The 18,560-nt window shown below is 40.9% G+C and overlaps 1 protein-coding gene across 1 annotated transcript in view; it reads left to right on the top strand.

Annotated features, from left to right (window-relative positions):
• Positions 1-18,560, top strand: part of grin2ca (glutamate receptor, ionotropic, N-methyl D-aspartate 2Ca) — a 140,149-nt gene that overhangs the window by 40,432 nt on the left and 81,157 nt on the right. Inside the window, exon 2 of the mRNA XM_061905670.1 lies at positions 15,603-16,044. Within this exon, the coding sequence (XP_061761654.1) occupies positions 15,619-16,044 (426 nt within the window). The 5' untranslated portion in view covers positions 15,603-15,618. The remainder of the gene's footprint in view (positions 1-15,602; positions 16,045-18,560) is intronic.

Here is an 18,560-nt window from a genome sequence, read left to right as displayed (position 1 = left end):
ACAGATGTGCTGCATAACATTTGAAATTTAGAAGGATGGAACTATGTCTTGTATTTCTGTCAGCATTTACGTTGGACACTTTTCCGGGAAATGACCAGTATCACCGTGAGTTTATCAAAGTGCAGCAACCAATCACAGTCTTATAATAATAAAAATTTGATACAAACCATCAGGAATTTTACCTCTGTGTATCATTTATACATTTGTCAGCATTTATTCCATCCCCTTTAGGAAAAGTGGGCAGCTGAGTCGAAGGTCACCATCTTTATGAGGCTTGCTTGGTTTACTTGTACTAACAAACACACAGGAGTACTACACTGCTTTTGAAAAATACAGGTGCTTTATTTTAATGCAAATGCTGTCCGCACCGCGGCAACTTTGCCTTCAGTATGAGCCAGTGTGTTGCAAGGGAGCCAACATAAACCGAAAACGTGTGCAAAAAGAGAGAAAGAGGGGGAAAAAAAGAGGTACATTACATTGCCAAATGTATTTGGTCACCTGCCTTGACTCACATATGAACTTGAAGTGCCATCCCATTCCTAACCCATTGGGTTCAATATGATGTCTGTCCTACTTTTGCAGCTATTAGAGCGTCAACTCTTCTGGGAAGGCTGTCCACAAGGTTGTGTAGTGTGTTTATAGGAATTTTCGACCATTCTTCCAAAAGCGCATCGGTGAGGTGAAGGCCTGGCTCTTATTGCTCTCTTGCTTTGTGCACTGGTGAACATTCATAAGGAAGAGGAAGGGGCGCGTTCCAAACTGTTCCCACAAGGTTGGGAGCATGGAATTGTCCAAAAATGTTTTGGTATCCTGGAACATTCAAGGTTCCTTTCACTGAAGATAATGGGCCAAGCTCAAACCCCTGACAAAACAACCCCACACCATAATTCCTCTTCCACCAAATTTGACACTCGGCACAATGCAGTTCGAAAAGTACCGTTCTCGTGGCAACCTCCAAACCCAGACTCGTCCATCAGATTGCCAGATGGAAAAGTGGGATTCATCACTCCAGAAAAGGCATCTCCACTGCTATAGAGTCCAGTGGCGACTTGCTTTACACCACTGCATCCGACGCTTTGCATTGGACTTAAGGATGTAGGGCTTAGATGCAGCTGCTCGGCCATGGAAACCCATTCCATGAAGCTCTCTGCATACTGTACGTGGGATATTTGGAAGGTCACATGAAGTTTGGAGCTCTGTAGCACCTGACTGTGCAGAAAGTCTTTGTACTATGCTCTTCAGCATCCACCGATCCGTTTACGTGACCTACCACTTGGTGGCTGAGTTGCTGTTGTTCCCAAATTCTTCTATTTCCTTAAAATAAAGCCGACAGTTGACTTTGGAATATTTTACGACTGGATTTGTTGCACAGGTGCCATCCTATGACAGTTCCACGCTGGAAATCACTGAGCGGCCCATTTTTTCACAAATGTTTGTAGAAACATTCTCCATGCCTAAGTGCTTGATTTTATACAACTGTGGCTGGGCCAAGTGATTAGAACACTTAATTCTCATCGTTTGGATGGGCGGCTAAATACTTTTGGCAATTCAGTGTGCAATGGCAGAAGCTGCAACTTTATTTGTTGATAAAATGAAAATATTTTGGATTGAAAGCAAACGAGAAACAAGCAGTTCTTTAAAACATGGCACGCCAAAAGTGGCAGTACTTTGCTAAACATTTGAAAGACAAGAATTCAGACCTTCACAATCATTTTAAAGACCGACAGGCAAACACATAGTTGAGTAGCTGCCCTGTTGTAACCATAAACATAAATATTTAAGCGTCCAGACAGTCAGACAGAGTCCAACACTCTTTTTAACTTTTATTGCTAACCATAAACCAACAGCAGGCTCGATTCCAACATTGGTTCACTCTCTTGCACACACGACACTCTGCGACACAACACTTCCTCCTTCTCCTTTTTCTCCTTCTCTACGTTCACGAACACAAGAACTCTGTTAATCACATTAACACCAGCTAGTGGTAACAATACGTACACACCACACAGAGGTGGATGACCCGTTGCCAATTATTAGTGGAGTCCAAACAGCCTAATGCAAATTGTGTGTTATATTTAACAGTGTGTATTTACCTGTTACATGTCTCATCTGTGTAGTTTTAGTATTAGTAGTGTTTTTAGTATTTACTACTTGTATTTGTCTTGAAGCCTAGACAGAGTGGCAAGCGTAGTTTGTAAGGCTAGTATTTAATACAATGACAATAAAGCGTTCTACATTTTTGTATTTTATTCTAACCTAGTCCTAGGTAGTGTTCACGTTGACAGCAGTTTTTCCATTCAGTTTCAGTCATAGTCTTTTGATTAAAAAGTGTTCAATATTTAGTAACCTTTTAGTCATCTAAATTGATTTAGTTTTAGTTGACAAAATTCCTTAACATTTTAGTGCGCTAAAATGTCAGTAAATGTCGACTAACATACAAAATATAAAGATAACACATCATTGAAGTCATCTTGACTTATTAAGGTAATTGCAGAGCATCTCAAAAAACAAATTCACAACAAGACGCATGAATACAACAATAAGTACATTTCTCACAAAGCTGATTACTGTGTGACTATTTTAGCTGAAATCAAGATTTTTTTGTATTGTTGAATAAGATACGACTAAAATGGTCAAATGAAGGAACAAATTTGTTTTATTTTTTATAGTGTATAACTACAGTGAGTGTGCACAATTAGTCTCTTGGCCACTGTCCCGTACAGCAACTGGTGTTATAAAACTAACGCATATTTATCTCACATAACTGTCTTACTCAGTGTTGGCTTGGAAAATTGCAAATACGCTCTTTTGAGTTGTCAAATTGTGCAATTATCAGCTGGACACTGTGTCTAAAGTGCACTGTACGGGCATCTTTGCTCAGGGGTTCTGAACATTTTTTAACCTCAGAGCCTACCTTTTCCACTACAATAATGTCATATACATTAAGTATTAACATTGAATTAGTAATCCCACTCTTGATTTTTTTATTGGGTTTATTTGATAGGGACAAGTGTGTTTCATGAGCACATGTTACATACTACAACATTTTAGCCCGGGCTAGTTCTCAATGTCTGTCCCTAGTTGGGCATTTTCAAACGGTATGATAATTGAATCATATTCAATAATTCCATCCAACCTACGTACAGTTTAGAACTTTGTCAAATGATATGAAACCATGTGTGAATTATCTATTTAAACATAAACCTTAGGTTTAGGATTAGAAAAATAAGTACGAACCAAAAACTGTACACTGCAAATATATTTATGTTGTGCTAAAAATAATAAACAAAATGATTAATGAATATGTTTTTCAACTAAATTGTCAATAAAATTAAAGTGCAAATGAAAACACAGCTTTGCAACTTTACTCATAATTTTTGCACTTAAACTTTTCTATGACTCTAGCTCCAGACCTTTTCTGTTTGATATTGTCATTACTGCCTCAAGTGGTGGAAAATTGCGTACCGCACGGCCCATATGGATCACAGCTGAAAAAATTATATTTTTGGCAGCTGTGCAGGGGGAGGTCGCCGCCAAACAATGGGCCCCCGGCACTGTGGTTGAGAAACACTGTCTTAGCTTATCAAAATTGGCATGCAAGTTAGCCCAAAGTGAACTACATCAGTGGTAGAGTAAGCGGTTTTACTTTTGGGTTACCGTCTTTAATAGTAACAGACATTCAGTACAGTATGAGTAATTTCGAAATATCAGCTAGTGAATAGGCCGAAGCTGTATAACAATTTGTTATATCATTGAATACAAATAAAACCTGGCAACATAAACATGTTGCCACGGCGATATTTTTGATCATTTGGCAGCTGACCGGGCTTCAAGTTGGTTGTATTTTTACCGGAGAAAATGGAGCCACAAGGTTTACAACGACAAATGCGAAGTGGGTCCATTGGTCTTCTCTACTCTTTTTTTCAGGTGTATAAGACACATTATATTGAGGTGTGTAACAATGCCGTCCTGTATTACCAGTGAAAAATCAAAACACTGTGCCTCACAAAAACAGTAACCCCTTTCCAACATAATGAGGTAATGGCTCAACAATCTATTTTTTTTTATCCAAACACAACAACTTTAAGGGCAGCACGGTGGAGGAAGGGTTAGTGCATCTGCCTCACAAAGGTCCTGAGTAGTCCTGAGTTCAATCCCAGGCTCGGGATCTTTCTGTGTGGCGTTTGCATGTTCTCCCCGTGAATGCGTGGGTTCCCTCCGGGTACTCCGGCTTCCTCCCACTTCCAAAAGCATGCACCTGGGGATATGTTGATTGGCAACACTAAATTGGCCCTAGTGTGTGAATCCATCCATCCATCCATTTTCTACTGCTTATTCCCTTTGGAGTCGCGGGGGGCGCTGGTGCCTATCTCATCTACAATCGGGCGGGAGGCGAAGTACACCCTGGACAAGATGCCACCACATCGCAGGGCCAACACAGATAGACAGACAACATTCACACTCACATTCACACACTAGGGCCAATTTAGTGTTGCCAATCAACCTATCCCCAGGTGTATGTCTTTGGAAGTGGGAGGAAGCCGGAGTACCCGGAGGGAACCCACGCATTAACGGGGAGGACATGCAAACTCCACACAGAAAGATCCCGAGCCCGGGATTGAACCCAGGAATACTCAGGACCTTTGTATTGTGAGGCAGATGCACCAACCCCTCTGCCACCGTGAAGCCCTAGTGTGTGAATGTGAGTGTGAATGTTGTCTGTCTACCTGTGTTGTTCCTGCAATGAGGTGGCGACTTGTCCAGGGTGTACTGCGCCTTCCGCCCGAATGCAGCTGAGATAGGCTCCAGTGACCCCCTGCGCCCCCAAAAGGGACAAGCGGTAGAAAATGGATGGATGGACAACAACTTTAAAGTAAGCTTAAATGCAATTATGCATACAAAAGCCTCGATAATGCGCTCTAAAAACAAAAAAAAAAAAAAAAAAGGAAAATCATTTGACCTCGTGTCTGGGAATACTTTTGGCATTGTTGAACACTCTGAGAGTTTCCAAGTGACAAACAAGCAGTGGCTTTACAAACTAGCAGTATGAGGCGATCCTTCTTCGGTTTGTGTCCCGGTAGTGCCTCCACCTTTGTTGTAACAAAGGTCCGCTGTGGTATCTTTTTCGGTCTCATCACAATTAAAGACTTGATACAGAATTCCCCCTTCACTGATAAAATCCTCAAACAAAAGGTGACGCAAGCCAGAGACGAGCCAGCAAGAATGGTAGCTGTATAGGTTGTCTAGCAACCTGAAGCTATATAGCAAGACTGTGAGAGTTTGGACACATGTATAGCTTTTCTGATCACACAAAGAGGTCTCTAAGACAAGCTGACACAGCTATGACCAACGCAAGGCACGACAATTGTGAAAATAAATTCATCTAAATGGCCGCACCCGTGTACAGGATGTAAAGTAGAGGGCCCTGCCTCTTCAAAGTGGCTGTGTCCGTGTATACAGGAAGTGATGTCACCAAAATGGCACCCCCCGATGGCTTCAAGTAGCATGCAAATGAATGAATAAATGAAACTTTCGTAAACCTAAAAGGACTCAAACAATGGCGTTAGTGAATCGAGGTTCCACTGTATGATTCAATTTCGTCTCAGTCAAAATTTCGTATTGTTTTTGTTAACTAAATTGTCAATTTTATTTTAGTCCATGTGCATTTGTTTTGATTAGTTATCGTCCTATTTTAGTCTGGGAAATAGGTCGAAAGCAAAAAATGTGTAATAAAAAAAATTAACACTGGTCCTAGATTGCTGTGATGAGGTGGCGACTTGTCCAGGGTTTACCACGCCTTCTGCCTGATTGTAGTTGAGATAGGCACCAGCGCCCCCTGTGAACCCAAAAAGAATAAGCGGTAGGAAATGGATGGATGGGTGGGTCCTAGATTATGCCAGGCTATGTAATATACATTGAGTATATATTGTAGATTTATTGCGGGTTTGTCTCTGTGCGATATAGAAAATGAGTATATTGTGATATTCGAGTATATATTCTCACACAGTTACTTTTAGCTGCTGGCATTACACTACAGGATTTTCCCACTTTTTCTTGTCTCTCCTTCTCACAGACAGCAAGCGCACCTTCTTACATACATCACATACGTATACGCCCTTGCGGAGCAGAGAGGTAGCAGCATGGGCAACTGTAGCTGTGATGCTAGCGGAGCCGTGCGAGTGGTAATACGAGTGAGAGAAGAGAAGGTGCGGATCTGGTAACAAATGAAGGAAGAATTAATTCCCAAGAAAAACAGCAGGGGGTCCATCGTCTGGCGGTGATTTGGCTTCATGTCGAACAGAAAAAACATAATTTGTCAAGTGTGGGGCAAAAGCGTTGCTAAAAAAAGTAGCATTACTGCTAATATGTAGCATCATTTTAAAAGTCATCTGCTAGAGAATGAAGAGTGCTTACTCCACATTTCAACATCTCCATTCAGTGCCACACACCCACACCATCGAAATGCAGAGGCAAACATTTCCAGATCAACACCGTATGAATAAAATAGTCAACAACAAAAGAAGATAATGCCCGCCTTAACATACCACATAGCAAAGGACAAACACTATTTGATTTATTGTTATGCAGCTAATTTTTATTTGACAGTTATTGAAATATCTTGTGTGACGTCATGCACAAAAGTGCACTTTATTAGTTTTAAACTATTGTAATGACGTTCTGTACAAAAGGTACACTTTAATTTAGTGTTGTTTTGATATGTCATCTTAGTGACATCATGTTCAAAAGTACACTAATAGCTTGTTTTAAAATGTCTCTTGACAATCTTGCACTTTCTGTTTTGGAAATGGCATGAATGTTTGTGCCATTGCCTGATAACTGTTTAATAAATAATAATAATGGATTAGATTTATATCGCGCTTTTCTATTATTATATACTCAAAGCGCTCACAGAGAAGCGGGAACCCGTCATTCATTCACACCTGGTGGTGGTAAGCTACATCTGTAGCCACAGCTGCCCTGGGGTAGACTGACGGAAGCGTGGCTGCCAGTTTGCCCCTCCGACCACCACCAATCATTCATTCATCATTCATTCACCGGTGTGAGCGGCACCGGGGGCAAAGGGTGAAGTGTCCTGCCCAAGGACACAACGGCAGCGACTTTGATGTCCATAGGTGGGAAGCGAACCTGCAACCCTCAGGTTTCTGGCAAGGCCGCTCTACCCACTACGCCATGCCGCCCCTAAAATACAGTTTTGGTCAATTGACTTAGTTGTGATTTCCCTCTCTGCATGAAAGTTTAAATTGAGCATATATAAATGCAGTATGAACAAGAATGTTTTAATGTAGACACATTGAATTATCATACTGGTGTGAGTATATGTATCAAGTGTTCATTCAAAGCTAAGGCAAATTATCGAGATATATATCGTGTTTCGCGATATGGCCTAATACTATCAAGATATAAAAAAAAAAGGCCATATCGCCCAGCCCTAATTCAGTGTTATGACATTTTTTGTTGAAATACAGAAAATAATGACATTTTTTGTGTTCCCCTTAATTTTGAAAAGTTTTTGAAAAAATATATTGGTATTGGTTCCAAAATGTTAAACCAATAAGCACCATTCCCCAAATGCATTACTCCTCTCCCTCATGAAACAAAAAAGTACATACCACAGTAGCTACACAGTAGAGAAATAAAACAGCAGCTAAACACATTAACAGTCTCTCAGATTGATCTAAGAGCAGAGTTTGACAAATACTGCAAGAAGTTTGCGTCTTTGCTTACTAGCTCCAGTCGTTATGTGAAGGGACTGCCCTGCTAAGCAATGTGCATCTCTTCCCATGATCAACTTAAATCATACTCTAACGCAGTGGTTCTTAACCTGGGTTCGATCGAACCCTAGGGGTTCGGTGAGTCGGCCTCAGGGGTTCGGCGGAGCCAGTCAAGACACACCCGACTCATCCATGCTTGCCAGCCTTGAGACCTCCAAATTCGGGAGATGGGGGGAGTGGGGGTTGAGGCGGAAGGGGGGGCGGGCGGGGTTTGGTGGTAGCATGGGTGTATAATGTAGATTCCAGAACAGTTAATGCAGCAAGGGATTCTGGGTATTTGTTACGTTATGTTACGGTGCGAATGTTCTCCCCAAATGTGTTTGTCATTCTTGTTTGGTGTGGGTTCACAGTGTGGCGCATATTTGTGACAGTGTTAAGTTGTTTTTACGGCCACCCTCAGTGTGACCTGTTTTGCTGTTGACCAAGTATGCTTTGCATTTACTTATGTGTGTGTCAAAGCCACATAAATGATGTGAATGCGCCAACACGCCGTTTGTATGAAGGAAAATCGGACGCCAAAGGAAAATGGATGCCCCGTGAGATTTTCGGGAGGGGCACTGGAATTCGGGATTCTCCCGGAAAAAATCGGGAGGGTTGGCAAGTATTGACTCATCGTGTAAATAAAAACTTCTCCATATCGGCGTATTACAGCAGAAGTCACACTGATTTGTTGTGAGTTCATGCACGGTTCATTTTGTACACCAGGAAAAAAAAACATATACCGGTAACTTTATCTTGAATTTGAAATTATTATTTTTTTTAAATTCACAAAAAAAGGGTTTGGTGAATGCGCGCATGAAACTGTTGGGGTTCGGAACCTCCAACAAGGTTAAGAACCACTGCTCTAACGGAATTAATGGTGGCACTATTGTGTGAAAGTTACAAAGGTATTCTTAGAGCGATGACATATCGATGACGGGCAACCCCCTAGGGTGAGGAGCCATGTATTGATCATGTGGCAGAAGGGGCGACAGGTGCACATTGTCAAAACAACTGCAGCGCAGGCCTCATGCCTGGAATATAAAGGACGCCATTAAACGTCGCACACCGATGACACATCGCCTCTCAGCCAGAACCGCTTCCACCGCAGCTTCACATTAACGATCTGGATCAGGACTTGACACCTCAGCAGCAACTCACTGACTGATGGAACTTTTTGTGTATCCGTGATCAGATAGAGAAATAGACAAGCTGAATTGAGTGGGTTACAATAAGATGAACAGCTCGGTGAGGAAACAGCAGAATTTAAATTTGTGTACTGTATATAGTGGGGCAAAAACGTATTTAGTCAGCTACCGATTGTGCAAGTTTTCCCAATTAGAATGATGACAGAGGTCTGTAATTTTCACCAAAAAGTTCTATTTTGGTTTCATCTGACCACATGACATTCTCCCAATCCTCTGCTGTATCATCCATGTATCCATTTTGGTATAAACTCAAAGCATTTAGTCAGCCACCGATTGTACAAGTTCTCCCACTTAAAATGATGACAGAGGTCTGTAATTTTCATCATAGGTACACTTCAACTGTGAGAGACAGAATCTGCAAAAAAAATCCAGGAATTCACATTGTAGGAATTTTAAAGAATTTATTTGTAAATTTTGGTGGAAAATAAGTATTTGGTGAACCATTCAAAGCTCTCACTGATGAAAGGAGGTTTTGGCTTAAAATCTCACGATACATGGCCCCATTCATTCTTTCCTTAACACGGATCTATCGTCCTCTCCCCTTAGCAGAAAAACAGCCCCAAAGCATGATGTTTCCACACCCATGCTTCACAGTAGTTATGGTGTTCTTGGGATGCAACTCAGTATTCTTCTTCCTCCGAACACGACGAGTTGATTTTAAACCAAAAAGTTTTATTTTGGTTTCATCTGACCACCTGACATTCTCCCAATCCTCTGCTGTATCATCCATGTATCCATTTTGGTATAAACTCAACTTGACGTGTTTGGAGGAAGATGAATACTGAGTTGCATCCCAAGAACACCATACCTACTGTGAAGCATGGGGATGGAAACATCATGCTTTGGGGCTGTTTTTCTGCTAAGGGGACAAGACGATTGATCCCTGTTAAGGAAAGAATGAATGGGGCCATGTTTCGTGAGATTTTGAGCCAAAACCTCTGTCCATCAGGGAGAGCTTTGAATGGTTAACTAAATACTTATTTTCCACCAAAATTTACGAATAAATTCTTTAAAATTCCGACAATGTGAATTCCCGGATTTTTTTTTTCTTCACATTCTGTCTCTCACAGTTGAAGTGTACCTATGATGAAAATTACAGACCTCTGTCATCATTTTAAGTGGGAGAACTTGCACAATCGGTGGCTGACTAAATACTTTTTTGCCCCACTGTATTTCGGACTATAAATCGCTACTGTTTTCCTACACTTTGAACCCTGCGGCTTAAATAACAGTGTGGCTTATTTATTGATTTTTGTTTGCTGATAGCCATAATGCTGGCTTCTAGCCGTCCACAGTGTTTCAATTCGGATGGATTCTCCATTCATCACTCAAAGCCAAGTTTGTAAGTTTTACAATTTAATTAAAACTATTTATAAACTATCCCATGTGTGATGTCTGTAGGAGTGTTTTCATGCATATTTGTATGTGCCATCGTAATGTAATGAAGCTAGCGTTGTGTTGGCATTGTTAACTTCAAATAGCTTTGTTATTCTATTATTCCAGTTTCAAAAATTACCTCAGAACATTCACCGAAATGTCATCGTGAAGTTACTGAGTCTGTTTTGCTGATTGGAGAGCTATCATCCGCAGTAAGTGGGTCCATGACGCTGACTTCGTTTTTTCGGATCAGCCATTTTACCGCCATGTTACAGGCACCGTTTGAAAACAATTAAGTTACGTAAATAATGGGCTGTGAATCTTTGGGCACCACAGATTTGATTCTTGGGGGTACATTCAGAATCAATTCTCGATTCAAAATCACTACTTTTTTAATAACACTGGATGCCAGGTCTATGATGAACTACATTTCTCTATAAAATAAACAGCTCTGATCAATTTGTATAGTATTTAAAAGAAAACTGTAGCTGAGATAGGTTCCATTACCCCCCGCAAATCTGAAGTGAATAAGCGGTAGAAAATGGATGGATGGATGTTTTTGTTAAATGAAATGCTTCCCAAACATTTGACAAAGTCAAATACAAAGAAAGTAACAAGAGAAAAATCCATTAACAATATGATTTGCCTGAGTGGCTCGACAGGACAGATTGAAAAAAATAATTACAAAAACATTTGTTATTTATTTTTTTAATTGATTACAAATAATCGCGATTAATTAAAACAGCCCCAGTAAATTAACATTTACATAACATTTCTGTGTAAATAACAAATTTTGCAATATATACCATGAATCGATTTACATGGACCCCGACTTAAACAAGTTGAAAAACTTATTCGAGTGTTACCATTTTAGTTGTCAATTGTACGGAATAAGTACTGAACTGTGCAATCTACTACCACAAGTTTCAATCAATTAATCAATCACAATCAATCAATCATATATCTGCAGCTTATAGTACGGTGCAGCTAATGTATGGAAAAATATTTTTTTCACCTAAAATTTAGTGGGTGTGGCTTATAGACGAGCGCACTCTATATTTTGTAAAATACCATAGTCTGAGATTGTGACCTGTCAGAATAGGAAAACAAAATATAAATATCCCGGACTGAAACATACAGGAGGTTCTCTGCCGAGCATGTATTATGATGTTCTCCTCGCTAGTTCAATGTTGGAGCAGGAGCTGTCGAGCATCTTTTCCAGAAAAATTCTCCTCACCTTATCAGCAATATTCAATTTAACTGATAACAAAGAGAATGCCCATGTGTATAGTTACTGGTTTGGTCTATCAAAAAATGCACACTTCAATGACGAAGACAAATATATATACATATATATATATATATATATATATATATATATATATATATATATATATATATATATATATGATATTTAACAAAACCCTGGCAGTCATTTTTACTTTAGTCTTTATCGACACTGCTCGATGAGACAAGATCTCCATACGACATTTAATACAACTATATGTCCTACGGTTACGTTATTCCCCTGCTTTATTTGTGATATGGGGAAGCACTCAATCTGAGATGTTGCAAAGCACCTTCGCAGTGTCCCTTTACCTCACGCAGGAAAACATTCAATCTGTTGCCGAGAGATACGCATGCACAGTGCGCTTAAAGGCCTACTGAAATGAGATTTTCTTATTTAAACGGGGATAGCAGGTCCATTCTATGTGTCATACTTGATCATTTTCCGATATTGCCATATTTTTGCTGAAATGATTTAGTAGAGAACATCCACGATAAAGTTCTCAATTTTCGGTGCTAAGAGAAAAGCCCTGCCTCTACCGGAAGTCGCAGACGATGACGTCACATGTTTGATGGCTCCTCACATATTCACATTGATTTTAATGGGAGCTTTCAACAAAAACTGCTATTCGGACCGAGTAAACGACAATTTCCCCATTAATTTGAGCGAAGATGAAAGATTCGTGTTTGAGGATATTAATAGGGACGGACTAGAAAAAAGATGTTTTTAGACACATTTACTAGGATAATTCTGAGAAATCCCTTATCTTTCTATTGTATTGCTAGTGTTTTAGTGAGTTTAATAGTATCTGATAGTCGGAGGTGTACGTCCACGGGTGTGTTGACGCGCAGTGTCTCAGGGAAGTCGACGGCAGCTGTATGGGGCGGTATAGCTCGGTTGGTAGAGTGGCCGTGCCAGCAACTTGAGGGTTGCAGGTTCGATTCCCGCTTTCGCCATCCTAGTCACTGCTGTTGTGTCCTTAAGCAAGACACTTTACCCACCTGCTCCCAGTGCCCCCACACTGGTTTAATTGTAACATAGATATTGGGTTTCACTATGTAAAGCGCTTTGAGTCACTAGAGAAAAGCGCTATATAAATATAATTCACTTCACTTCACAATCTCAGCTGATATCCGGTAAGAAGCGACTTTTTACCACAATTTTCTCACCGAAACCTGCTGGTTTACATTCGGTTGGGATCCATGTTCGCTTGACCGCTGTGATCCATAGTAAAGTTTCACGTCCGTGAATTTTAAACAAGGAATCACCGTGTGTTTGTGTGGCTAAAGGCTAAAGCTTCCCAACTCCATCTTTCTACTTTGACTTCTCCAATATTAATTGAACTAATTGCAAAGGATTCAGCAGCACAGATCTCCAAAACACTGTGTAATTATGCGGTTAAAGCAGACGACTTTTAGCTGTGTGTGTGCGCAGCGCTCATATTCCCTAACAGCCCGTGACGTCAAGCGTACACGTCATCATTACGCGACGTTTTCAAGAAAAAACTCCCGGGAAATTTAAAATTGCAATTTAGTAAACTAAAAAGGCTGTATTGGCATGTGTTGCAATGTTAATATTTCATCATTGAAATATAAACTATCAGACTGCGTGGTGGGTAGTAGTGGGTTTCAGTAGGCCTTTAAATAAAAGCCATGGCAGCAACATGAGCAACTCTAATACGAAGACATTGGATTATTCAGTGACACTGAGCAATTTACAACCTAGACTAACATGATGAAGTAATAAGAAAGTCTTACATATCAGCTAACTGGACCATCTTGAACATCATTCAAAGTTGTGTTTCCAAGTTTGCTTTGTCCTCCTGTACTTCCAAGCACTCTGCTCAATTTAACTTTGCCTGTAGGACAGATTGGATCAACATCAAATAAGCCAAATATAATTACAACCAAGACGGATTAGATCATGCTTAAAAAAAGAAGAATTAGCATTCTTGTCGTTGAGAAAATGACACTGACAGGAAACTTATAAGCGATTTCATCTGTTCAGGTTGGTTTGTTCTTCAAGGAGGCAACCTTTTTTTCCTTATTTTTTACAATAATTCCTCCACACCCAATGGAGGCAGGAGGTTGTTGCTTTTCAGTATTCAATGGCAATCCTTGCATAGCTTTAAAGCATGTCAGTCATTGGTGACAGAATACATTTACCATGAGAGCGCATTTTTCATCTACTGCACTTTTTTCAATTTGTATGTTTAACGACGCTGAGTTTTATGAAGTGTCGCTTGCTGTCAAGGCATGAAATTCATCTGGTGAGGGAGTAAGATGAAAGCAGAATCTAGTTCATGCTCAGCCAGTCCGTCCAGACAGCCCTGCAGTCGTGCATTTCCACTTTTAAAAAGGGATGTCCCGAGCCGGGAATGCTTTTTTTAGAGGATTTAAAGTGTGGATGTAAAAGCTTACGTACCAGTGCAGGTTACAGATGACTTTTACAGCTAGCTGGTTCGTTGCCAGTAAATTTATAGCGCTAATCTGCCAGCTGTGTCGCAGCACTTACATGATCACACACCTAAAATGCTTGATAACCTACAAGTTGTTCCTCAAAGTCACTTTCTCCAATTATTTGCTCGCATGTTCTGGGACTATGTCGCCCAGTTATTGATGACTTATTGCCGTTTGGTTTAAACCTTCGTCATGTTCGACCTTCAGGCATCTGCCTCAGCTGTTTCACTTCCTTGATTGAGCATGTGCAAGGTCAGAACGTTTTAAGCATTTTGACCACGTACGTCTCTCCCCCGTCAAAGGCATTAACCCTAAACTAGTCCGGTGCTGTCGCAGCTGAAACATGGCTAATGTCATTGCAAAGAATGATGCGCTAAATTCCTCACAGAGAGCACTTATCAGTTTATGAGATGATTTACGGGAATACCTGCAGGATCACGTGTAAGGCATCGCGGGGACACATTCGTTTTTTGTTTTTTTTATATAGATCCTAGCATGTGACCCGACTGTAATGACAATGCCTGAGTATGCATCAAGCTAGACTAGCTGCCTTGCTTTGGTATAAAGCACCGCTGGGTCCTCCTCAGTGGCCCCCGTGGAGTCTCGTGCGTTCACCAAATCTCCTGATAAGTTTATATGCTACAATCAAGCTGTAGGCTGTGACGCCTGGCAGGGATTACCGAGGGATTACAATACATTCCCCCCACTGGGACTCCATCACATGGTGGATCAGATCTCTCTGACAGCGGAACCAGCGTGCAACGCTCCCACGGGGCATCCAACGGCACTCTGACACGTTTGACAAACGCGCTGGAGTTTGTCTGTCAACACAACAATGTCAGCGTTAAACTAATTCTGCCGGTTATTCTTTGTTATTTCCCAGAGGGCAAAGAGCGTAGCAATCAGTGTTTTGGCGGCAATGGATTCAGTTAGTTGGTGAAATCCACTCCATTAGTGATGCCGCACAAAGAGCTTGGATTAGCCCCGAGGCCAACTTGGCAGTTTCAATTAATTCAGTAGAAAATTTTAAATTGACTCAACCAAACTCAGAGCACCATCTCTTAATGACAGTAGAGATGTCAGTTCATGACCACAGCCAAAGTTATTCAAGTAGACCGTTGGCAGATTAAGTCGGGAAATTTTTTAAGCAACAGCCACAAACATAATGTCACGAGAGATGACGAATCTGCTTGTTCTCCATTTGTTGCATTAAACACTGGACACCATCTGTTGTGTTGGAACGCAAAATACAACAGCAGCCCGGTGGCAGATGCCACCCTAAGAGCCCAGTCTCAGCCCCGTGCTGCATGCTGACACTAAAAATACAACTGAGCTCCTTTAATGCCCTCTTCGTTACGCCACAACGAGCAGCACTATGACACTAAAATAAGCAGTCTGGATTAGTGTGTATTTGCACAACACAATAGAGCAATTTCTGTGTATCTAATGGCAATTCCCTCTTTTGACCCCTCTCCCCCAACTCTGACCCCTCCTCCAGGCAGTAGGTGACTGAGATGGGCGTTCGTTTAGGCTGCTTGAGCGACTCCTTGTGGTGGCCGCCAGTGCTGCTGCTGCTCTTCAGCGCCGCCCCCCGGTGTTCAGGCCGGCCGTTTGGGATCCCCACGCCCGCGGTGAACGTGGCGGTGGTATTCAGTGGCTCCACCTACCAGACAGAGATCAAAGGGCGGCTAAGTCGGGAGAACTTCATGGACCTGCCACTGGAAGTGAACCCCATCACTGTGCTGGTGAACAACACCAACCCACGAGCGCTGCTCACTCGCATCTGCGACACGCTCTCCACCAACCGCGTCCATGGCGTGGTGTTTGAGGACAACGTCGGCTCGGAGGCGGTGGCCCAAATCCTGGACTTCATTTCCACTCAGACAGGCGTGCCCATTGTGGGGATCAGTGGAGGCTCTGCTGTCGTCCTGCCTTACAAGGTTAGAATGCGGAGAGGACCCTACCGACTACACTATTTCACGTTGTGTCTACCCATCCTTCCAAACATATCACAATTCAGGAAAATCTCTCCAAAGTATCATAATCCATTTTTTACAGAACACCAGTGTGTGAACTGAAATTACACCTTTCCAAAGTACAACTCAGACAGCCACCATTGGGGAAAGTTGGGTCAAACGAACAGTAGTTCTAGTATAGCTGTCTCATTGTGTTTCTAACTCATATGTCTGTGCTGTCCTTTGATAAATGTAACCTTAAACCTTTAAAGGAAACCAGAACTTAACTTGACTGACACATCATGAAACGCTTCAGTGAATTTTCAAGTTTTATTTAGTCTGAACAAGATTGCTGAGGTTCCCCTGGTGTTTGTTCCATCAGTGGAGGCCTGACTTCCATTAATCTCGCTGTCGGGTTAGTTTTTTGTTTTGTAGGAATGTCAAACGATGAAAACATTCAATCACGAATAATTGCATTTTGACAGTGGTCAACAGATAATTAATTGTGATAATCACCAATAAATACAACATATTTACCATAATTTCCGGACCATAGATCGCACAGGATTATAAAGCACACCGTCGATGAATTGTCCATTTTTGTTCTTTTTTCATATATTAGGCGCACCGGATTATAGGGCGCACCAAAGGAGTCATATTAATATTATTTTTTTCTAAATGTAAAACACATCCTTGTGGTCTACATGACATGTAATGTTGTTTTTTTGGTCAAAATGTTGCATGGATTATATTTTTACAGATAATCTTCAAGCCGCTTTCTGACAGTCGCTTCCGGATGCGTTGTTTTGTGGGCGGTCTTATTTACATGGCAGCGTCTTGTCCCCGTCATCTTTGTTGTAGTGGTGTAGCATGCAAGGACGGGAGTGAAAGAAGTGTCAAAAGATGGAGTTAACTGTTTTAATGAAATTCAGACTTTTCTTAAATCAATAAAGGAGCAGCATCACTTCATCCGCAAACAACACCGGAAATGTGTCCTGTAAAAAAATGTCCGACTCTCTAATAACTAAAGTTCCTTGGTTTAATTATGTAAACTCACCCCGTTATGTTTTAGCGTTCATGGCGAGTTTACTGACAGATAAAAGTAAGAACTTTACACTACTTTGTATAAGAAATGGCAACAGCGGAGGATGAATGTCGCATAACAACAAGATAGATAAAAAGAAGTAGCTTATCTACTACGGTGCCAGCACATACTACAAAGGCGGACGCGCACAATGTTTCAACATTTATACAGATCCCAAATACAAATCAGCAGGTACCAGAAGGTAAGAAAAGTTGCTTTTGCATGATATTGCGAAACAAAATGCCAGATAATAGGTCTTACCTTATACACGCACCATAATAATACTCGTATGTTGAAGCACATCAAGCGGTGCGGCTTCACAGCTTACCAAAATCGTACTAAATTATTTTGATAGATTTTTGAGCGCCGTGTGTAATTTTCTATATCTTAAAGGGAACATATAAAATTTTGTTGTTGATTACTTGAGTCATATTGCCATCATAGTGCAGCCTACACTTTTCTCTTATGTTTGACTGCCATCTACTGGCCATACTTATCATTACACCATGTACCAAATAAAATAGTTTCGAGGTGAGTAAGCTCAACCAAACTTATTCCTTACATTAAGCGAACCGGGTTATAAGGGGCACTGGCGAGTTTTGAGGGAAAAAAAACATTTTAAGTGCGCCTTGTAGTCCAGAAAATACAGTATCTTAAATAAGTGTACCTTAGATAAATGGTTCTCAAATGGGGGTATGCGTACCCCTGGGGGTACTTGAAGGTATACCAAGGGGTTTGTGAGATTTTTTTCAAATATTTTAAAAATAGCAACAATTCAAAAATCCTTTGTAAATATATGTATTGAATAACACTTCAACAAAATATGAATGTAAGTGTCACATTCAAAACGCATTGTGATGCGCGGAGATATCACCTCAGGATGCAGTGGGACCAGACAGGCAGGATTGCAGGTAAGAATCTGATTTATTATACAAAAAAAATAAAAGAACACTTGTACAAACAGCAAATTAAAGGCATGCCGGAGCGCACGAAAAGTTAAAGCTAATAGCTAGCACAAAAAGTCCAAGTAAGTGTCACAGAAGCGCGTGTCAAGCGCACAGAAGCTAAGGTGTAACTTAGCACAGAACCGACAAAGCAGAGATAACCAAACGTGACAGTTGCGCGTAGCAAACCATGAGCCAAGACCGAACTGAGGTAGAAAACAGTCTTAAATACTAAAGTAAACGATTGCCGTCAGTTGTGCGTCGAAAAACATAGCAGGTGGAACAAATGAGAAACCATGGCAACGAGATAAAACAGGAAGTGCAAAACTCAGAACAGGAAGAGTCTAAAATTAATAATCAAAACACAAACAAGGACTCAAATACAGACAAAAGATGTGATCCGGGAATCGGATCACAACAGTAAGTTCATAAACTGTGAAAAAAATTGCAACAATGCAATATTCAGCTAGATT

This window comes from Nerophis ophidion, linkage group LG07 (assembly GCF_033978795.1).
Source record: "Nerophis ophidion isolate RoL-2023_Sa linkage group LG07, RoL_Noph_v1.0, whole genome shotgun sequence".
Classification (NCBI taxonomy): domain Eukaryota; kingdom Metazoa; phylum Chordata; class Actinopteri; order Syngnathiformes; family Syngnathidae; genus Nerophis; species Nerophis ophidion.
Note: the sequence above shows the minus strand (reverse complement) of the source record. Positions and strands in the feature narration are given on the sequence as shown.